Source organism: Mesocricetus auratus, unplaced genomic scaffold, assembly GCF_017639785.1.
Source record: "Mesocricetus auratus isolate SY011 unplaced genomic scaffold, BCM_Maur_2.0 Super-Scaffold_100676, whole genome shotgun sequence".
Taxonomy (NCBI): domain Eukaryota; kingdom Metazoa; phylum Chordata; class Mammalia; order Rodentia; family Cricetidae; genus Mesocricetus; species Mesocricetus auratus.
The window spans coordinates 70,315,764-70,339,435 of NW_024429266.1; the positions used below are offsets into that span (position 1 = coordinate 70,315,764).

General features: G+C 43.6%; 1 protein-coding gene across 41 annotated transcripts in view; it reads right to left on the reverse strand.

Moving 5' to 3' along the window:
* The window catches only part of Clasp1 (cytoplasmic linker associated protein 1), a 227,789-nt gene that overhangs the window by 55,318 nt on the left and 148,799 nt on the right, over window positions 1–23,672 (reverse strand). For 10 of the 41 annotated variants that reach the window (XM_040738725.1, XM_040738749.1, XM_040738722.1 and 7 more), the window contains 10 exons: window positions 19,757–19,864; window positions 15,586–15,648; window positions 12,333–12,436; window positions 9,925–9,948; window positions 8,299–8,543; window positions 6,419–6,482; window positions 4,916–4,984; window positions 4,164–4,166; window positions 3,771–3,934; window positions 25–103 (listed from right to left, as the gene is read on the reverse strand). In XM_040738725.1, coding sequence (XP_040594659.1) covers window positions 25–103; window positions 3,771–3,934; window positions 4,164–4,166; window positions 4,916–4,984; window positions 6,419–6,482; window positions 8,299–8,543; window positions 9,925–9,948; window positions 12,333–12,436; window positions 15,586–15,648; window positions 19,757–19,864 — 923 coding nt within the window. The remainder of the gene's footprint in view (window positions 1–24; window positions 104–3,770; window positions 3,935–4,163; window positions 4,167–4,915; window positions 4,985–6,418; window positions 6,483–8,298; window positions 8,544–9,924; window positions 9,949–12,332; window positions 12,437–15,585; window positions 15,649–19,756; window positions 19,865–23,672) is intronic. The other 31 variants (XM_040738742.1, XM_040738739.1, XM_040738735.1 and 28 more) reach the window with 8 other exon arrangements.

The window sequence follows — 23,672 nt, forward strand, 5'->3', positions numbered from 1 at the left end:
TGAAAAGCACATGAAGCCACCGACCTTGAGGTTTGGAGTCTGAGTCTGATCCACAATAAATCTCATCAAAATGTTAAACTGTTGATCAAAGGGAAAAGAATCCCTAGGACAAAAAAACAAAAACAAAACCAAGTTCTTATTTTTCAAGAAATTTAGTACAGAAAAGAACATAAAACCATACAAAATATCCTGCTGAATGTATATATAAAAGTACACCCACATTTTTATGCAAGGTACTTTTCACTTTATATAAATACGAAATTAACATTTACATACAGAAACCTCAGGGAAAGGAACACAGGTCGCTTTTGTGTAGCTACTTTAAAACGGAATAGGAAGCAGAGAATGCAGGGAAGCAGGCAGCCTTCCGCCTCTTCCCCTTCCCTGGGCATTGCTTATGGGAAGATGCTGACCCCCACTCTGTGAGGCTAAGTAGATGTTTTTCTAGTCCTGGGTATGCAGGTGACCCTCCTGCAGTCCCCAGAGAAGAAGGTCCATGTGACGCTCAGTGCTGGAAATTCTCTGCACAGCTGTGGCTCCATACAGATGCTATCCCAGCAGCCCCTTCTCTTGCTTCAAGCCTGTGACTAAGCTCATGTCTCATAGTCACTGTACATGTCTGATCCAATCAAGGGATTCTAGGGGCTTCTGGCTAGGGGACATCAGTCCTTTCAGCCTTAAAGTGCATAATGAAGCCACTCGGATGTAACGCTGTCCTCATCGAAGGAAAGATAAGACAGTTGAGTACCTGGGGCTGAGTGATAAGACTGTTTTCTTTGGTATCGCTTAAGAAACTTCCTACAGAGGTATGAGAAAGTGACTAAGAATTCAGGTTTGAATCTCCAATACAGGAAGAAGTGTTATCAAGTATTCCAAGTCTGAAGTGGAAATTGAAGAACTAATACAAGAAAACTATAAAGTTTAATAAAGAAGAACATACTATGAACTAGTGTTTTAATCATAATTACTAATGAAGAGCTAACTTAAGCTAAGTGGCAGAGCACCTGCCTAACACGTGCAAAGACTTAGGATCCCTTGTCCTGGAAAGTGATAAAACCCGCCCAAGAGCAACCTTATTCCCACATCTATTTATATGCTGGAAGCCACAGCGGGCTACATCTGGGACAAAGTGTGCTTTCATGTTGCCATTCAAGTAGTCAACAAGCCACAGCTGAAAGCCTTGCCTGCTTCTGCTTCCAGCAGGTGGAGACATGCTGGTATGTTTAGGGAGGAAATGTGCCTGTTTTAGGCATGGCTAGGGGCAAGGAAGCCAAGGCAGATTAGAAAGTGGAGCAAGTTGCTCACGGTGAATAATCACTGATAAGACTCACAGAGTCCTCCAGGGCCTGTAGCTAGGCCATCTTTCCAGCAGTCTCTGCCCCTATCTGACCTTTCCTACAAGAACAGCTAAACATCTCAGTTAAGTGAGTCGGGGATGGGGATGGTGGAGACACCAGGTTTACTCTGGTTTTGCTCCTGCGTGTGTGTGCCTATGATGACTCTGAGTGTCTGCCTTGATTACTCAGTTTACTGAGACTTGATTTCTTACTTGAATCCAGAGCTCAGTTCTGGCCAGTCCAGCTAGCCAGCTCACCCTGGAGATCTCCCACCTCTGCTCTCCAAGTTCTGCAATTACATGTGTTCACTGTGGTGACTTGGCTTGTACATGGATTCTGGCAATCTCTTTGGTCCTCATGCTTGTGGAGCAAGTGCTGATGAGCCATCTCCCAGCCTAAAATTAGGACTCTTACAAGAGAGGGGAGGTCAAGGAAAAGTAACTGACAAAAGCTTACAGTCCTATTTTTCTCCATGCGTGCATGCATGCACATAGCATGCGTGTGTGTGTGTGTGTGTGTGTGTGTGTGTGTAGGGAGCTGGGATGGGGAAGAAACAGAGAAAATTCACTGAGCTACATCCAATTGTATTCCTTAATCACCAAAATTTAGGACTATAATATTAATATTCCCATCATTTGAAAAGGATTAATCTTTCATTCATAAACTCACCAGAATTAAGACATCCCTGAACAAACTCTAACTCACATATGTTTCATTTGGTCTTCACAGGGTCACAAAAACATCTTTAAATATGTTACCCAAATCTATGCTCTTGCCCGTATATAAAGCCTGGGAACACTGTAAGACCACAAATGGTGTCTGCTGTCACAATGTCAGTTATCCTCCTTCCTACTTGTGTGGCTGTTTGTACAGCTGTATCTGACCAGACCACCCAGCCAATCCCGCTCTGTCCCTCTATAAGGCCTCAAGGCACTGGTGTACAGTTCCTGCTGAAATGAGAAGAATTATCTCAATGTATGCAAGTCTTAGTTCTTTCAAAATCAGAAGAAAGTGTGTTCAAATCTGTGCACACTACACAAGTTACAGGCTAAGGCACCTGCTGGTAGCAGACTGTACAGGCACAAACCCCACACGGCATGGTCACGCAGCAGCTGCAAGCACGGGTGTGAGGGGGAATGGCCCGTGCGAACTGAGCAGAAGGTGCAGGAGGGCAGGACACAACCTACGCGGGGCAGCCTGCAATCCTAGTGGAGGACAAAAAGCACAGGCCAGAAATCCGGGCACCAATACTAATTGTGACCTTAGGCAAGTCAGGTGGCTTCTGTTTCTCACCAAGAGAATACGTTTCACCTCTGAGCTCTATGTTGTGAAAATGCTGTGATAACTGAGGTCTCTCATAGAGTGTGAGAGTTGAGTTCTGTGAAAGTTACTGCCTTGGTGATAATGCTCGAGTGCCTGGGAGTCACTTCCTATTCTTTTCAAAGATCTGTGAGTCTCCCTTTTGCCTCTACCTTCTACTGCATCAGTCAGGTCCCCAGGAGTGTCTTCTAAGATCATTCACTTCTAGCCCAGGCATGATAAGGCCCCTTAACTATACATCTGACACCAGGCTTCTGGAGAGCCCCCCCGCTGCTGTAAAGCCAGATGGGCTATGAAGACTGTCATGTTTTCAAACTCTGAGATGAGAAACTGTTTATTTCTGTACGTGTGTGCATTAATTATTTCTTATTAATTATTACTTATTTATTTCTGGACACACACACACACACACACACAGTGCATGTGGAAGCCAGAAGTCAACATCAGGTACTATCCTCAGGCACTCCTCATCTTACTTTTTGAGGCAGGGTCTCTCACTGACTTGGTAGGACTGACTAATGAGCAAGTCCCAGCACCCTCCTGTCCCTGTGTCACCAGTGCTAGGATTATAGATGCAAACAGGGTTCTGGAACCTAAATTTAAGTGCTTGTGCATGCCTTTAGCAGCAACTGAGACCCCTCTCTAGCCCCAGAACAACCAATTTAGAGACAGTTCCAACAAGATTTCTACATCATATATTGATAAATTGCTGAGGCAAACTATAAAAAAATTGAAATATTAAAATCTAAAATCTGTTGGGCTGTGGTGGTACACACCTTTAATCCCAGCACTTGGGAGGCAAAGGCAGGCCTGTGAGTTCAAGGCCAGCCTAGTCTACAAGAGCGAGTTCCAGGACAGGCTCCAAAGCTACAGAGAAATCCTGTCTCAAAAAACAAACAAACAAACAAAAAACAAAACAAAAATCTAAAACCTTCAGAAAGATGTAAACAAATATTCTAAATAATCTCTATTTTAGAAAAGGGATCATTTAAAACCCTATATACTCTATAGGTGCTCATAAAATATTGACAACTTAGAGAAGACACAGAACTCTTATCTCCTGGACTGGTGAGATATGTCAACTAGAGTATGAGAAACAACCCGAGTGCTTACCTGGTGACATCCAGTGCCTTCTGAACTTTCGCCTGCACAGATCCAAGTAAGTCTGCTCCCATTTTCTTAAGTAACTGTGTAAGCAGGACGAAAAGCCAGTCTTGCAAGTCATCCTTATGAATGATGATAAAGTCCACGAGGGTCTCCAAAAACATACTGAAAACCTGCACCAAGAGAAAACCAAGTACATCACGGCCGGCATTCAGGATCTCCTCCACAGTCCAAGGACACTAGGCCGCCTGTGCTGGCTTTGCCCAGTCTTGTCACTTAGTTAACAACGTTTGCTGCTCTCATCATCAGAGACGAGTGCACAGCAGAATTGGTTTGGGGGTGTGGGGGTGGGGGTGGAGATGTGGGGGTGTGGGTAGGGGTGTTGGGGTAGTTGACACTTACTCTCTGTTGTGAGTTCCACCGCACACCAGGCCATGCAACAAAACAAATTCCATGTTAGTCCACAGCAAAGGAATACCAGTTTCATGCAGTTTCTTTTAAGAATTCTGAAAAAGCTACTGATAAGACTCAATATAAACCTGTAACTGTCAGTACAAAGAGAATAAACTAGAGTTTAATCCTGGAGGGCTTTCTGAGAGAGAGAGAGAGAGAGAGAGAGAGAGAGAGAGAGAGAGAGAGAGAGAGAGAGAGAGAGAGAGAGAGAGAGAGAGAGAGAGAGAGAGAGAGAGAGAGAGACGAGGTGGTGGTGTTTTGTTCTGATTTTATACTAGTCTGACTCCAGCCCTAGCATTCAACACATTACTACAGATGTAAAGGGTAGAAGCCCCACTCAGGTTTCTGCAACCACTGGCTTTTGTCAAGGAGTTTGACGTGTGCCAATTTCAGATGTTATGAAGGGGTTATCGGAGGAGCTACTGACAACTCCTGTTACTTCTCACGCCAACATGAGGTTACTGCTGCTACCTGAGGTTAAGCCTGTCTCAGGGAAGGAAGCGGCACTAACTCCCCAACCCTGCTGCTGTGCTGGGACACCCACCCCACACCTCCTCAATCAGATCACAGCAACTATTCACCACCAGGGGTCTCCAGTGATAGCTCAGGAAAAAAAAAAGTCAGTGAGCTCTGAGAGGTGGGATTCCTAGCTTGGCTCAGGCGTCTAATAAATATGAACTAAACTGAGACCTCCAACTCACTGGACAAGAGCCTTCTGATGGTAACAAATTTCCTTCTTTATCCTCACATTCTGCTTCTGAATCAGCAATCTAGAGGTAATGGGTAACAAAAAGTTCATCAATGTGAAACCATCTAACATATCCCTTACGGTATAACTCTTACCAGTTACAGCATGCTTATGCTTTAAATTGTATCGCTCTTAATACCTCCACAGAAAACAATCTAAAGGATCAGATTTTTGGTTATCTATGTGGCCTTTAAACTCAGTCTTTTGGGGACTTTAAAGTTAATGCTCTTGATATTGTCCTTTCTGGAAGGCATTCAGAGACAGGCTTCATAGCTGATACCGTGAGAGCTGTTGCAGGAACAAGCAGGAGAAGTACCCTGTGCTTGGTCCCTGTGCTCTTGTGAGTGCCTCCAGGGCAGGGGGCTGGCCTGTTCTTCCATATCCCTAGCTCAGGGCAGGAATTCAGGAAATGGTGAATGACTGGGTAGTGAATGGGTCCATGGATGGATAGATGGAGGTGGAAGGATGAATGAATGGGTGGGTGAGTGGGGAGATGGATGATGGATAGTAGATGGATGGATGGATGGATGGATGGATGGAAGGATAGATGGGTGAATGGATGAACTGATGGGTAGGTGGATGGATATTTAGTACTTCAAGGACAATTTCTATGAGGAAGCAAGGTAGGACAGAAGAAAGAAAAGCAAGTTGCTACCACAGGCTTTTTTTGATCCCAGTATGACTTGGAAGAGACCATCTTCACTAGGAAACTATAGTGCAATCCTGTCCACAATGAATTTAGTTCCTATTCATTTCCACACTCTAATATCTAGCTTGTTTTTACCCTTCAACTCCCTCTTGTCATCATTTCTCCATTTTCTCACTCTTCCAACATCAATAACCCTTACTAGCCTTTTCCCAAACAATAGTATTTACTTAAAATACTGTTAGATCCAAGAGACTTTTGTAAAGTCCAGCACTACTCCTGGAAAGGTCTTTGTTCCACCCTCTGTATGGTGTCTCCTCAGCAATCCTCAAGCTTGGTGTCCATTGTCTTCCAAAAGGCAGGGGACCACCCAGGAGAACTCTATCTAGCAAGCGCTAGGGAACAGCCAGATTCCATGGGGAGTGGGGGGACTGAACTTGGTTTTCCAATAAAGGGAACAAATAAATACTTCTATTTTTCTATCTTATCCTATGAATACAAATTCTACACGAGACACCAAAGTAATCACACACATTTCCTAAACTGTGACATTTTTTAATATACTATATTATATTCTAGAACCTAGCACACTTTGGCTAAAAGGAGACAGACAAATAGGTGACTGAATAAAAGATCCCATCTGATTCCTTTCACGACACTCCTTATTTGAAACCGATGGCCATGTAAGTTCCCAAGGATTGCACTTAGGAAGATGTTAATGAGGACTACTGGGGAATTCTCTCTCAGTCCTGGGGTGTATTACATAGTTTGCACAGGCATGCAGACGGAATATACATAAGGCCTGGTTACCTTGCTGTGAGGGTCAGCAAACATTCGGGTGAAAATCTCACACAATCTCTTCAGTTCTACTCGACTAGAGGAATAAAATGGAAATAAATGAGTTTAAAATGTAATATCACCAGTGCAACTAGTCATGGCTTTGCTTAAAAAAACCCTTTACCTTGTCTTTAGTTATATAACAACAACAACAACAACAGACCTATCTCGAATGAATTATCTCAGACTCATTTTAAGATGAGGAAACAGATTTGATTGGCATCTGCTCACTGCCACCCGGAAGTGGACAGATGTGAGCCAAGTCCCCTTACTTCAGCGCAGGTTTGTGCCAGGCTTACTCTGTGTGTGTGTGTGTGTGTGTGACCACAGGACAACCTGTGGGAGGAAGTTCTCTCCTTCTACCACGTGGGGCCCTTGGATTGAACGCAGGCTGTTGGGCTCGGCAGTAGGCGCTTTAACACTGAGCCATCATCTCACTGGATCACAGACTTGCGCTCTTACCACCTACAGTGGCACCTTTGTGCCTTCTCTTCAGCTGGGAACTGAGGATAAGCACTATGCCACAGCTCTGAGGAAAATACAAGACAACCGTTAACACCAGGACCAAGAAAAGCCTCAGTGCTCACTGGTCCTCTGCCTTTTCTCATCCCGGAGCATACGTGAGTCCCCTTTTCACATCAGGGTTGGGAAGAAGAGATCTTTCTTCCTGCCACCCTGCGACAATACACTTCCTTAATACATCTGAGATGCAGATGCCCCAATGATCCTTCAGTAATCTCGAGGTGCTAGCAGGTTTGCAAGGACCATTCGGGTGTACCTAGTAAACACTGAGAATCTAGAAAGTGGACTAGTCAACAAGACCAAACAGAGCTTCAAGAACAACCATGACAAATCACATCCACATTGTGTTTGACAAATCACAAGGGTGTCTGTGAACAGAATGGGCTAATGGGAGCAAGGGTGAATATGGAGTGCATGGGCAGACTGGACAGCCAAACAGTGCATAAATCACTTGGGGCCCAGAAGGGTCCTCAATCCACAGCCGCAAACCCACTCAAGCTCACTTTTTTCTTTAAAAAAAAAAAATTGCCCTTCTCTGCAGTTAACACTCAAAAGCTGTCCAGTGTGTTCATGGCTTCTATACTCTTTACTCACGTCTGTTTAGCAGATTGGTCTTAAAATCAAGGACATATTAACAGCTTGATTAGTGAACAGAATGTATCATCCTCTCTCCTTCTTTTTTTCCCTTTATTTTGGGGAGGGGTAGAGGCAGGATCTCACTCTGTAGTCCAAACTTACCCAAAACCAGCAGGGATTCATAAGCACTGAGATAACAGGCATAGACTACCCATACCTAGCTATATTTCTATTATTTTGTGAGTTACAAATAATTGATGCTGATGGCAGCTTAGGTGTAATAAAATGTGATATAGTGCATACTCTTTTGGTATGTGTAATATTTGCTTATTTAAAAACTTTATGAAATATCACAGGAAGTCACAAGAAATAATCACTGTAAAGTTAATGTGCTGCTTCTACTGGGGAGTGCTCTATTTCATCCTGGGCTTGCTGGGTACACGTCTAAGCTGTACACATGAGCGGTATAAGTTTACAGATGCTGCCCTTCATCCTGGAGCCTGGAAAGGAGTAAGCCCTAGCAATGTGCAGCTGCTCTCTGTGCCTGACTCCTCAGAAGCATCATCTAGCAGACAGATGTGCACCTTACAGAACCAAATGCCTTAGCAGCCTAACAGATTACAAAGAATTTTCTAGATGCTTCCAAGCATCTGCGCAGCATCCAGTGACTAGACTTTACAAGGACTTTGTAATGGCAGACTCCCTCAAAGCCCCCATGAGTCTAACAGAGGACTGGCAGAGTGTCTTGTCCTCACCTCAGTGTTCTTTGGCTCTTCAGTAAGTTCTGCAGGCCCAGGAGCCCCTCTTTCCTTTCTGACCAGTTGGAACTAGCACAGTGGTTGAGAACTTCTGCTACATCCTCAGTCTGCCGCAGATAATGGGGAATGCCACCATTCCTGGAGCCGTATGAGCGCTCAGAGCACACACTGGAGGCGTCACTGTTGGCATCATCATCAGAGTACATTCCATAGGGCTCGTACCTCCTCCTCACAGGCTTCTTCTGAAATGTCCCATGAGGGGTGGGGTAAGGAAGAAGTAGAAAGGTGAGCCTTTCACAAGTCGTTTACTAAAAGCTACAGTGCAGAATTAAATGTAAAAAGACACCACACACACACACAGCCTATGCTTACAGATTAGGGAATTGTCAAGGTAGTGATATAAGTGACATATTGTATATCTTTTTGGGGGAGAAAAAAATTGTTGCGTTGTAGAAAGTATGTGTAAATATCTGCAGGGGTGGCTAGGAGGATTTTCAGCGAGATGGTCTTGGGTTCCAATCCTGATATCACTGCTGAACAACTGTGCCATTTTCTACCTCAGTGAATCCTCTCAAGGAGGGCAACTATTACTCTTGCCTCACCAGACTACCGTGAAGGTTATAGGACTCTCAAGGAAGTGTGTACATGCTCAGTCCCTCCAGAGCCCTGAAATGTCAGAGGTGGAAGTATTCTACACAGAAGGGTCCCACACTGTTTGAGCTACTTTAGCTAACAACATCATTTGGTTTTATAATGCAAATAGGAAAAGATTTATTTATTTGTTATGTATACAGTGTTCTGCCCACATGTATGCCTGCACACCAGAAGAGGGCACCAGATCTCATTATGGATGGTTGTGAGCCACCATGTGGTTTCTGGGAATTGAACTCAGAACCTCTGGAAGAGCAGCCAGTGCTCTTAAACTCCCAGACAACTCTCCAGCCCAATAGGCTTCTTTTAAAAGTGGACTACAATTCCCTTCATTCCTCTCTCACTCCCTGAACGTAAGACAGTATCTTAAATCCATATATAGTAAAACAGTACAATAAGTTGGCACATACAATGTTTCCTAAATGCAGTTACTGACTCTAGCCACACAGATAGTCCTAATTTCCAAATAATTTATTTTGAATACCAGCTTGCTCTGGACTATACTGCTTCCTGTCCCAACAATATCATTCACAGTACCCCTTGTTTTTACCTTAGAGAAACCCTGTCTCGTAAATACCAAAAAAAAAAGAAAATATTTTTGATTTAGATAATAAACTATATGATTTACACTTACAGATAAGCCAGATTCCTAAAATTAGAAAAAAGGTTGGCTGACAGATCTATTCATGAAATTATGATAAAATAGACACAGACTGAGTTAATAAAAGGAAACACAAAAAGGAGAGGGAGTAGAGAGTGACATTAAAAAAACAAAAACAAAAAACAGAAATATGTGAAAGGTGACGGATTCCATCACAAGTAAAGACAGCAAATCAGAATGCTTACCGGAAACACGTGAGACCAGAATTTCTAACTACAACTACTACATTTTGTGACGCTGTCAACTAAATTCTAAAAGTATACTTGCAACAGAAAAAAAAAAGTTGTAAACAAAAGTGAAAGCACGGGTACCTTGCTCCTGGCGTCTCCTAACAGCTGTAGTAGGCAGGAAAGTATTGGAGGACGGGGAAAAAGCATAGAGAATTATGTCAGAAGCATATGTGGGGATTGTTCTGGCAACAAAAGTGTACAGCAAACATCTCTTAGCAAACCAAAACACAGGTCAGCAAGCGGTTTGTCTGGGGAGATCATAGCAGTCTGCTTCCCGAATGGCATTTCCTAGTCCTGCAGCTCTCCCCTGGCTCTCTGGTTCATGGCAGAATTCCTACTGAGACTTCCCACACCCAGGAGGCACTCTCTAAGTCTCTGTTTCTCCATTCTTTGTTTCTATGAGAGCTTCTGCCTTCCCCAGGGGCTTCCATTCTGTGGGTAAGGATTCCCTACCATTCCGGCACTTTCCCCTTCAGAAGCAGGTCACTTGGAGAGACCAGACAGAGTGGACAAAGGAGCAAGGGCAGCTTGGACAGACTGGCACTAGGGCTCAGAGAAAAGCTGAAGTCAATAGCAAAGGTCTGAAATCTCTAGCCCCACTTTGCCTTCTAGAACTTTGCACACGGTCCCTTATGTGGGCTTTAAACAACTTAGAAAATCTTCTGCTTTAACTGGAAGTCCCTCTTAGCTGAGGTTCAGCTCCATTGTTCCCCAGCCCCCTGTCCACCACACTTCCTAGGGTCTCTGAATATATGTAAAACGCAGGCTCAGAATGCTTTGACTTGGAAAGAGAAAGCCTCACTGGATTCTGTTCCCACTCTTGACTCAGGTTCCAACCATGGTTTGAGCAGTACTGTGCACTCTAAAACCTGCCAGGAAAAAGTCCTTCCTTCTGTGCTTAGGCTGATGAATAGAGCTGGCCAGGCTGGCTGCCTAGCAGGAAAGCCTTCTGAGAGCCGCCAACAGCTTGCTCACAGATACACATTTAAGACAGGCTGACTGAGCAAGAACAAACAAGGCAGAGATGAGAAGGGATGCAAGCAGGACTCACAGCAGCCACGGACCATAAAGCGATCATCAGGTGGTGCCGGCTAAATTCAAAACCTCAGATTTGAAAGGCCGTGTTCTGTGTGTGTTCTTTTCCTAACTCTTAAAGCAGCAGAGGGCAGGGCGCCTATGAGACCATTCTGAAGACACCTATTTCAAATGCTGAGCACGTGAAGCAGGTGTGGAAGGCTGTTGCTAGCGGGGAGGCAAGTTCGCCACAAGCTGATCCTACAGAATGTTCGCTGTGCCACAGACTGAAGGAGCCATGAGCAGTTGGTGTTTTTTTAAATGTAATATGCAAAATTCCCTCCACTAGTGCTTTTAGATATTTAGAGACCAAACCTTAACATTTAGGAACATTTTCATGTGTGTACATGTGCATGCGTGCATGTGTGTGTGCATTTGTGTATATGTGTGAGTGACAGAGAAGTGGGGGCCAACGTGAGATACCATTCTTCAAGGCGCTGTTTACCTTGTTTGTGAGACAGGATCTCACTTATTCCTGAGCTCCTGGACTCAGCCCATCTCCATCTCTGTGGTGCAGCAATGACAAGGGTACACCACCACACACTGCTTTATATGTGGATTCTGGTGATTAAACTTGGGTCCCTGTGCTTGCAGGACAAGTACTGTATTGACTGAGTCATCTCCCCAACCTAGACCATTTTTCTCAAATACTGAATTGATCCATTTTTGGGGGTGGGGGAATCTAAGTCAGAATCACATAACAGAATAAATACAACTTTCAGGTCTCAAACTCTATCGTCTGTGATTATAATCATGCATGTAAGCTATGCTGTCAAAGGTCGTAAAGCAACGGAGGCAAAAGGATGGAAAACAGGAAATACTGTGGGAAAAGAAGCTATGGTATACAGAAAACAAAAGAGAGAGCTTGATGACATGTGAGAAGCCCAATGCCATCAAAATTTCCTGAGTGCCAAGGAGCAATCATGGGTCAGGTTCTCGATGCTAATTCCTGAAGACTGACTTCACTGCGTGTTGCAAAAGTGTGAGAAAGAAAACAATAACAAACTTTCCATTAACTTTCTCTCCCTTTCTCCTGTGTATATATGTGTGGGTATGAGCACATCACACACATGGGGCGGGCTGAGAGGATATCAAGTCTTCCTTGATCACAATCCTCTCACTCAAACCCACAGACTGCCAACATGTAATCGAGCTGGCCAGCTTTCTCAGAGGATCCCATTCTGCCTCTGGAATACTGGGACTACAGTCAGGCCACCCCTGAACCTGGTATCCACGTGGGTCCTGGGATCTGAACTCTGGTCCTCACCTTTGCATGTGCTTTAATGGTTGAGTCATCACCCCAGCCCTAGTCACACACCTTTTGAAAAGCATAAAAGATGACTTAGGGCAATTTTGTGTTACGGTAGAAAGATATGCGTGAGCAACTGTGACTCCATCCTTCCTGTGCCTCTTACCAGCGCGTCAGCCACCGCAGCTTCTAGGTCCGTGCTGGTGCTCAATACTCGCATGGCATTCACGGAACCAGGGATTCGTCCTGACTGGCCCAGCCCAAACCGATCTATTTAAAGACAAAAGCAGAACATATGTCAGTCTACTCACAGCTTCTCAGTTCTCCTCAAGGGCTCCTGCCTCCTCCTCCTAAGACAGAGACATGAAAACTCCCTAGCCGGTGTAAACCGTACTGGATGTGTCTGCAGCATCACATTTAACACTGACCACTGACTTGTCACTGCAAGAGCTTCTTCCTCTTTTTTTTTTTTTTTTTTTAAGTGGAGCCTGTTCTGGTCATTCTGTTACTGAAAAGGCCTGGGACAGAAGATAAGAGACCTTGTAATAGGGAGCAGACTCTGGGTTGACTCTTTTATTCTATTTAGCTTTCCTTTTAGAGGCAAGTGCCCTTGATGGTTACTTAGCTTAAGCAAGCTTCATGGTTTGGAAAATAAGATCTAAGATCTAAGGCAAAGTGATGGAAAAAGTTAATATTTGAGATGAATTATTAAATTGATCTTGGTACAAATTTACCTTAGTGTTATTATTATTTAAAGATTCAACTCACTAAAATTATTTAATGATCACCATAAGAATCTAGTGCCTTCTTTTCAGAACATCAATCATTTAGATATCATCAGTTTAAATGTTACCTGAGTTCCTTCAAGGATTTTTGAATGATAAACTTTATATAGATAACGCAAAAGGAATAAAAAAAAAAACTCAGGATAAATGTTAGCAATTTAAGCAATTAATCTAAAGTTCTTTTTAAAAGTTAGTTTTATTTATTTGTGTGTCTGTGTGAGCATATGTCACATGTGTGCTAAGAGGTCAGAAAAAAGCACCAGACACCCTGGAGCTGGCATTAAAGGCACTTGTGATCTGTGTAACACAGGCACTGGCAACTCAACACGGGTTCTCTGGAGAAGCAGCAAGTGTTCTTACCCACACAGCCACCTCTCCAGCTGCCTACAGCTGTTCTTCATTAAGGTAAATGAACTTACTTCTTCAAATCCCATGGAGTCAACTAACCAGCTTTCCTTAAGAAGTGCCGGAGACTAAGACTACAGCAGGAGAAAGTCTGTGGAAGTTATACACTCCAGGGAGGGTTCATCAGCTGCTGATGAAAGTTTACTCATTAAAATTCTAATACATATAAACCTCTAGAATAAAAAAAAGTAAGGATAAAAAACATGTTTTCCTGAGTTAATAAGGGATATTTGGACAAGGAAAAAAAATCTCTGCCTTAGACACACTTTAGCAATACAGCATTTAGAATAAGATACTGTACTTATTTCTACAGGAATTGATTTTTCTTTTGAAATTAATTTTAATTTATTTATTATTATGTGAGGAGGGGCTATGGTACTCAAAGGAAGTCAGAGGACAACTTGCAGGAGTCAGTTCTCTTTTTCCATTGTGTGGGTACCACATGTACAATTCAGGGGGTCAGGCTTGGTGGCAAGCCTTTGCCTGCTGAACCATCTTGCTGGGCCCTAGAAACTGACTTGCTTATGAAATGATATACTTAGACATCTGGACAGGGCATGAAACATCATCTATAAAATTAGTGAACTTTAAAATGAGGCATTATTTAGCTTTTTATAAACATCACTTTCAAAACGGTTTACCCTTCTGCCACCACAGGCAGGGAAAATAATTTACACACTGCTAATTAATAGACTCATACACAGTCACAAAATTTTTAATAAAGAAACAAAAATTGTATGTTATACTATCCCCTTTTTTAATGCACTTGCTGATGATTACAAATGTCATCTTATTCCATTAGGTTTTGGTGGTGAGTTACTGTTGCTTTATGAACTACAAAGACCATGGACAGTCAACTCATACCTACATAAGTATGCTCATTTGTTAGAATGTGAAGCAGGGATAGAATTGAGAGTTATATGCATGCTGTTTTGTAAGTAATTTTGGTTCAAGTTTTTTTTCCATTAAAAAAGGGTAGATAGCAGGGGATTTATGAGTAACAAAATGAGTAATTCAGTTAAAAGCCATTTAAAAGTTACCCAGCATACACATAGTCTTAAAAACAAACAAAAATTAAAAAACAAAATAAAACAAACAAAAAAAAACACAAGTAGATTTCATGCCAGCAATTCTTATTCCAGGGATAATATTGGATTTTTTCAGACAGAAAATGAAAACTTTTTAAGAATAAAGCAAGGACTCAGTGCTTCCCAGGTGCATATAGCTTTGCCACACACAGCAATTGTCGGTCATCTGATAGACAATGTGACCTGTGGATCTGAAGGGGACATGCTTGTCTAGATCTAAGTAGAATGGCAGGCTTTTTGTTTTCACCAGGCAAACCCTGTGGTCCATGCTCACTGTTCCAACATTGTGATAAAGCTGTTTTCCAAAGGATGGATACAGAGGACTGCATCCTTAGCCTGGCCCCTAATCCTCAAGGGAACACATTCGATCAGAGCCTACATGGTGAAAACATGCAGCTGGCTTCCTTTAGAAGGTTGAAGGGCAAGCGATTCACGTGATAAACAGGTGAGCACTAGCACCATTAACAGTATATGAATTAGTAGAGCATGCTGACTCCACCGAGAAACTAGCCATTAGGGCTGTTAGTGTGTGAGGATGACGCCAGTTAAGGTGACATATGGATGCATCTTTAGACACTCTTTACTCCTGTGACCAGTGGGTTTTGCTTAAGTGAAGCTGAGACAGGTTTGGTGTTCACAGGCAATGAGATTAACTTCTTGCCTCTTCATGACCTGGATCCTGACCCTGCTTTTCCATAAAGCTTTATTTTCATATGTGTGACATTATGTATGCTGTAATCTGAGGTGTATGGAACTGGTACCTGACACTAACACAGCTAATTTAGCATCTGACAGTACACTGCTAGAAGGTACCAATCCCTCCTTCCCCATGGGAGGTCTAGTGATACCTACTTAGGGTTGTTCTTTTCCTGGGAAGGGGGTGTAAGGAAGGAAGACGTACTTCCCTGATTTTTGTTTTGATGTAGATATGAACGCTAGAAAGACAATGCCAAACAGACGACCAAGCGTCAAGCCTACGAACAGAACCATAAACATTCAACAACGCAAAAAAACGACAACACAGGAAGGCGAACATGAGGTGCACACATGCCAAGCGCTAGCTGACACGATGACAACAGAGGCTGGCATGGGGTGGGAGGATGGATGGAGAGGCCGAGACATGCAGTTAGCACTTGTTCACCTGACTGCCCAACAGATTCAGCAGTGGAGAGAGCACTAGTGGACCTGGAATGACGTCGAGAGGCTGCAGGTAAAAGGAACGGCAACACCCACAGGGTTAACAACACACAAGTACCAAGGTAATGCGGGGGCTGCTACCACCACGGCCGCGCTTCTCATGAAGAAATGGTGCTGGGTATGAATGGACAGCAGGACTGACCCCACACTGCATGGTGGCCGCTGGCCTCACACAGCTCTTACACACACAGGCATGACAGAGGCACTCGGTACAGTGCTGCTTCATACTAAGGACGCACTGACGGACTCAGACTCCAGGTTTAGGTTCACACACGAAGCTTCCACCAGCCATCATGGAAAAAAGCCACATGAAGAACATTAGGGGTCAGAGCACCATCTGAACCCAGGGCGGACAGTGAGAGGATGGAGTATCAACTCAGCTTACGAGATGGGTCACTGGTATGTGATACATATGCCACCATGCACCAAAAACAAAAGCAGAGAGGTTCGTAACGTTATCTCAGCAGAAATTCATGGATAACAAGGGGGCTCAACACCTACATTCTACCCAGTGGAAAGGTTTAGGGTCTACTGCACAGCTACTCTCGTTATTAATGTACTTGTCTAACTGTCGGGCATCCACGGGCAGTGAGTGTGGAGGCCTTCCTCGGAGACACAGTACAGAAGCCTGTCTGAGCACCATTTCAGAAATACAATTGGCAGGCCTGGTTTGCCCACAGCAAGCTGGGGCCCTTGGTAACACACTAACCCTCTTGTTTCTCCATCTCTAAAGTGGTTGTTAGTCACAGTACCTACCTCTTGTTTGTCATGGGGCGTGTTAAAGGGGAACACACACCACCAGCACACAGCAGTACTGGAGACAGCGGTATTAGCATGAGGGGAGCAGTGAAGATCATGGAAAGCTTACATTTAGTATATTATTTTATGAGCAAGCATTTGTAACATGTTTATGAATTCATCCACCTGAAGAAATAGATGTCAAATCCCATCATTGTGAAGAGAGTAACTCTGAGAAATAAATTTGGAATAAGAAGCTGTTCTTAATGCTGACGTCACAGGTCTATATAACATTCAGCTACTCATTTATTGAGAACAACAGAAGATGCTGTTTGTCTTTCACTGCTCTGGGAAAGTCACGGTGCTCTGTCATAGATGCTCACATGCCTAACAAAACATAGGTGAAACCCTTTGCCCCCGCTTTTCTGCACACATTAAAACTCACACATTTATTCACTAAGTGTCAAAGCCGCTAACCTCCGGTGTAATTTTATTCCTAAGCTCATGTCACTTTATACAATATGAACCCTGTGGTAGATGTAACATCAAGAAGAAATGTTATCTGGTCAAGCAATATAAAATTTTAGCAGTTTGAAATTCACACACAAAACACGAGGTGATGTGTCCAGAACAAGACTTACCACTTTGCTAGGTAAGGAAGCTGGTACGTTTCCTTGAGGCCAGAGTGAACTGCACAGTTCTTATCTATTGCATTAGCACTCGTTCTTGAAGCTTACACTGAAAATGGTTTTAATACTAGACTTGTCGGTACGTCTCTTAAAATGCATTTCTTTGGTTTGAACACAATACTGTACAGAACATCTGCTCTGTAACGACTCCTCCGCTGAATTCCCAAGTGAACACCCAGCAATGGAATCCATGAAGGACTCGCTTGTGTCAAAGCCTGACTTGACTGGCAGCAGAGCTCTAGTCTATAATTTCACTTAGCGTTAAGACTACTGAGAGGCTTCAACACAGTGTTGCAAAGTTAGAAACGGCAGGTACAGTTGGCAAGCTTTCCACAGCTTCCACACCTGTAGATTTTGAATACGCTTTTTGTCGTTAATCCCTAGAGAACAGCACAACAACCATTTACATAGCATTTGCATTGTTTCATGTTATAAATAACTCAGTGATGATTTAAATATATGGATGGGGAGGCACGGGGAGCACAGGCTGTATTTAATACTTCAGCATTTTGTAGAACAGACTTGAGCATCTACAGGCAGCCCTGGAACCGATCCTCTGTGGAGGCAGAGAGCGTTCTGCATTCACTGAGATACAATTATTTTTCTCCTTCCTTCCTTCCTTCCTTCCTTCCTTCCTTCCTTCCTTCCTTCCTTCCTTCCTTCCTTCCCCTAATGAAGTCTGGCCATGTAAGTTTACTCAAAGGTAACTGGTGGGGAGTGATTATGGAGACAATCATGAAAAAGGAGGCGTTCAGGGATACGTAGCAAGTTCCCACAGGACAGCCGCTTTCTGAGTGGCCTCTCTGAATCCCTAAGTCCTAACTCCACGCCTGGAAACCAACACTTCAGTAAAATCTTTTGAGCCCTTTTCTGTGTCTAACACAGTAGGGACCTTACTACCAAGCATTTGCCACATGGTTTAGCAATGTGAGAGAACTCATCAGAACTGCTTTTGAACAAGGCAGGCTGGGAGTCAAAACCACACTTGGCTCCACAGCTTCACAGCATGACCACATGATCAGGCTCGGAGGCTGATGCCAAGGGTGCTTGTCACTTGATGTGAGTAGGGACTGAAGGCACTGTGCCAGCTGACACTTCAAATGGTGTCCCTTTGTTAGCCCTCTGGACACAAGTTTAGGGGCCAGATTTAACCCAAGGAGGTAAGCGGCAAGGTCCAAAAGCTCATTTGGAGGTGCTTCCTATTGCCCTGAGCACAGCAGAGGACAGCAGCTGATGAAGCCAGAGTTCATCAGGGCCACAGCTTCTGCCTGGCAATGGCAACCACACACTGCAATATTCTGGGATGGCACCAAGTCACTTAAGCAGATCTGTTGACCCAAGGAGCTGGTGTCATCGATCAATTGCTCTGGGATCAATCTAGATATCAACAATCTAGTCCTCCTCATCTGGTCTACAGACTGCACATCAGACTTCAAGGCTGGGTTCACAGACAGTGTAAAATGTCAGCCATATGAAAAACCTGACCTGCTTCTAACAGGCAAATGGCTTACTCGTGTAACAAGTTGTTTGGAAGGGCAGATAGAGAGCCAAGGTGCACAGGTGTATAACCTGAATTTCAAAGGAAAAATCACCAGTTCATTAGGGGTTACAAGTAAGTAGTATCAGCGTTGCTGTCTTGAGACTCGGCTCCAAAGCTTGAGGGTGCAGCCACATGCGCTGGCACAGCCGCCTGGCCGAGGGACAGAAGAGAGCGGACAACCTAAGGGAAGGAACTGCTAGAGAAAGAGAACTTTGGTATCTGTTTTCAGAGGCTACGTCCTGACTTCAATTGTTGACAGTGACTGGAGAAAAAACAAGGCGTCAGAAGAGGTGTACGGCATCAGCAGGAGAGACCTCCCACGTGATCTACTACTGTTTCTCTCAGAGTGACATTTACAGAGTGAAAAGATCAGCTGAATAATCACACAGTCAAAAGAAAAAAAAGATCCCAGACTGCTGAAGCCCCTGCTTTACTGGGAATGGAGGCCATTTCAGGTCTAGGTCTAATCCAACAAAATTACTTCTGCTCTTATGTTCATTAAGAGTAAAATATACACCTGGATGACACTACACATGCCAAACAACTGAGAAATAACCTTCGAAGGATAAAAATCCTTTTGTTAGTGTGTGGATGGACACCTCTGGGAATTGATAATTTGTACTAAACAAATGTACTATGTCCATTTTAGAGGAAGGCATGGATATTAAAACTAAGACTCATTTAATTTTCAAAACGTTCTATGACTATACTTTTGCCCTTCCTTTGAATAATATATATTGGGCTTGGGCGCATGGCTCAGAGCCTAGCCCCCTGGAAGCTTGAGGCTCCTGGTTCCATCCTCTTTAGGAAAAACAAAGGTACAGATGACTCTGTGTGGGCTCTGAATTCACTTCCTGTGGAGTCGCATGAAGCCATTCACTTCAGCTACGTTTTGCCTAACATTAGAAAGTGCCACAAGAATGGGCTTGCCCGGTGCCAGGTGGCCACAAATGGCCATGGCAGATTGAATTGGTGGTTTTTTCCTCTAATTTGTTGAAGTTTACACATGCAGAGGGGACCGCAAGGGTGACTAAGGAAGAGGGAAGAGAGAAGAGAGGATCACAGGGCAGCAGAGGGAAGCGGTCATTCCACCCAGCAGGGCCTGCACAAGCACCGGGAGCCCCTGCGCAGCGCCTATGGGTACTCACCGAGTGGAGCGAAGCCCCGAGCAGGGCTTGTATCGCGGCTGCTCTCACGGCTGGTATCGCGGCTGCACCCCTGACTCATGCTGGGTCTGGGGATACGGCTGCTCCGTGCTAGCGTGCAGCATGAGGGGTTTCAGAGAAGGTGAACAAATTTAATGAAGACAGAAAAACTCACAAGCATCAGTCACATTTGCTTCAATGTAATTATGACATTGTCTATGCTGGGAAGTATGGGCCACCTGCCCATGATGAGGGCTTACTGACAGGAGGGTCTGGATAAACTCGACTTTGCTCTGACCCTCAGAAGGCTGTGGATTTAAACACTGAAGTGAAATTACACTTAAATGTGAGAAATGAAATCTTCCCAAAGGACAGCCTGGCATCAAATATAATAAGATCTAAATATGTCAGAAACACGAATGTCTGTGGCTTCAGCAAACATCTCACCAAGAGCACTGGAGACCAAAGCTGTTTTCACAGCACTTGGTTCCCCAAAAGACCGTTTAATTTGGATGAATAATAGGAATGAAGGCTCTGGTCTTGAAGTCTACAAACGTCCCTAAGGAAAAGAAGACGTCTCTTTACATGCTCGTCAAGATGGAGACGTCACACACATGAAGCCAACCATCTAAACCAACACACGCAGAGTCAGGATTGTCTGTTTATTATCTTCTGAGTTCTATAGCAAGAAAAAGGACAACCTCAGTATTTGTGCAAGAAAATTCCTCGAATGGCCTCAGAATAGTAATTACTTTATAGTTGTCTCTGAACAGCTTATTATTCCCATACACTGAAACATTAGACTGCAAGACAAAGTCATACAACAGTCTAAGTCGAATAATATGCTGGCTGTGAAGCTCCAGGAAGACCAGGACACCCGTGCTTCTCAATGTGAGGAACCAGAAATAAAATACTGGCAAAACACTCTTCAGAGATACTGAGTACGGGGTATGTGCAGAGGAGCGCCTAACATCACAGCTGGTGGGAACAGTTCATCTTCAGAGGCCTCGAGCTGCTAGACTGGGTAGGAATGAGCGGAGACTCTCTGATGTAAAAAACAAGCACATCTATGTCACAATGAACACAGCCTAATATTTCAGAGCAAAGATTTATAGCTAAGCTATAACAAGGACATCTCACGAAGCAGAATCATGAAACTGCAATAAAGAAGAATGTGTAAGTAAGAAATGAAGCCAGCTTAGAGTGTGCTCCACAGCTCCGTGCTGGGGCCCAGATACTTGTCAATCTACAGGAAGGAAAGGTGAGACAGAAATATAATTTGAATGATCAACCCAAAGACCGCACTGGAAATTTCTTAATTTGGACAGAATGACACAGAAACACTGAGGTTTATACTCACAGTACTGGTGGCTATTTGATCAGCAGTTTCTGGTAACATACTAAATATGCTGTACAAGGAGAGCAAGAGCAACAGGTGCCAAGCTGTACCAACCAACACATAAGAGCTTCCTCAAGTGGACACAGCAGGGCTGCTTATCTTTAGAGAACTGTACCTGAACCACAAAGTGACCCATACAGCTCCCAGCTGCCTCACTGATCCACCTACTTGGTCTCCCTGGTTCTCATCTTCCTTAGAGGAAAATGAGGAATGAAAAAGAATCACCTCATTTATATAAGAAGCATACTGGGGTCAATGCATACATATATACTTCAGAGTTGCTTGTCAAACATTATACATGGAAGTCCTGATCTTTTCTACTGTCTATTCCAAAACAGGTGTTAAAGATATCCTCCTAGCCGGGCGGTGGTGGCACACGCCTTTAATCCCAGCACTCGGGAGGCAGAGGCAGGCGGATCTCTGTGAGTTTGAGGCCGGGCTGGACCGATAGCCTCCGAAACAATACAGAGAAACCCTGTCTCGTAAAAACCAAAAAAAAAAAAAAAAAAAAAGATATCCTCCTGGCTTTTCATATAAGTGCATGCTCAGCTGATTGCACTGTAACTTTATCCAGAACCCATGCCTTTTCAAGTTCATGGAGTTGCTAAAGAAATGGAAATACATACTCTCTCTGGACTAGGTCTACTTTACGAAGACCACTAACAAGAACAAACAGCCATGATATGGAATAATGCCCACACAAACTTCTCGACAAGCCTTACCCTCTTGGTATTTCTTCCAGAGAATGCACTTACTCAACTATGCTCATGGGCTCCTTTATGATGTGGTATACAGAAAAAGAATTCTGCCCACTTCTCTGTCAGAAATCTGTCCATAATTGCCCCAAATCTTATTAAAGTGCCTTTTGCGGTAAGAGTGGTATTTCAAATGCAGGGTAATTTAACCGGTAAGAGAAAAAACAGACACTTACAACATTAGTTCAAAGACTAGTCTACAGAAAGATATAGAATAATCACAGAAAATTATTTTTATAGACTAACTCATCAAAACTCATTCATATACTCCCCACCCGCCCACCCATCCATCTCACCCGTCTACCTACCCACTCACCTACCTACCTAGAGTATAAATTCAGCTTGTCTTGGTAGGAAAGGTCTAAACAAACATCCTAGTGAGACAATGGCATGAGGGATGTGTAAGAGGAACAGGAGAAATATACTTTGTCTTTCTAAGAGCTGTCACTCTAGAAAGCTCTTGACTTTTTGTCTACATGAAATGCTGGCACTTGTTTGGTTTGCATTTCTTGATAAGACTACCATACATCAAGGGCAATCCTTACATTTGTCTTAAAAGATTTATTTTCATTTTTACTTATGTGTATTTATATATGTCTACAGTGGTATATTCCACACGAGTGCAATGCCTATAGAAGCCAGAAGAGGGCATCAGATCCACCTGGGCTGGAGTTGGAGGTGGGTCCTGGCAAGTGAACTCTAATCCTCTGCAAGAGTTTATGCTTTTCACTGTTGAACCATCTCTCCAACCCAACTTCTGCCTTTTGAGGAATGACCCAATCAGAGTGCACACCAAAGTAAAAGTGCAAGAGAATTAAGAAAAACTACTAGAAACTAGGCATTTTATGCCTCTCTAGACATTTTCATGTCCCAGCAAATCCAATTTCATAATTGAAAGAAATCAGTTAGTTAATTTCAATCTTCCAAAAATCTATTTTAACCAGAAAGTAATAAGACATTTAAAATATACATCACACAATGTAGGTTGCAAAACTGTTGAATGGTTTTTGTAGTATTTTCAATAGACGCATAGGAGAAGCAAACTGGAGGCAACTGCTAACCGTCACCAGTGACTCTGGCTATTTCCATGGCTTCACATCTGCAAAGTCTTTAAGACACCAAAGCAGGACAATTTATGAATGTGTTTTCCTAATTGTTTGGGTAGTTTATGGGGGGATAAGAGGGAAAATGGGGGAGGAAGAAGGAGAGGGAGGGAGGGGAGGAGTGGGGGAGGGAAGGGGGAGGCACTGTGTACAAGAGGAATCAGGCCTTTGTTTCTTGACTGTCTAGTTACGTGCTTTTTACTTAGCAATTAAATGGCAGCTGAGTGTGGCAGATGGAGTCTGTAACCCCAGCTCCGACTAAGGCAGATGGAGTCTGTAACCCCAGATCCCACTGTGGTAAATGGAACCTGTTCTCCCAGCTCCTGGAAGGCTGAGGAAAGACTCTTGCAACTAGGCCATCTTGAACTACAGCTACAGTTCTAGGCCAACCTGGGCTAAAAAGGGTGAGACCCTGTCTCAAAAATAAAACAACAAAACAAAAAATACAACAAGGGCCCTGGCATTATTTCTATAACAAGAAAGGAAAATTTAGTTAAGTGCATTGAAAACAAAAGAGGAATAATTTGCAGATTATCACTAGAATTGGTTTTCTTTAGTTTCTTCTCTCTTCTCTCTGGGTATGCGGGAGAAAGATGGGGATGGGTGGCACATGTGGAGGTCAGTTCCCCCCGTTGCTCGTTTCTGTCCCTGAGTTATGTGCC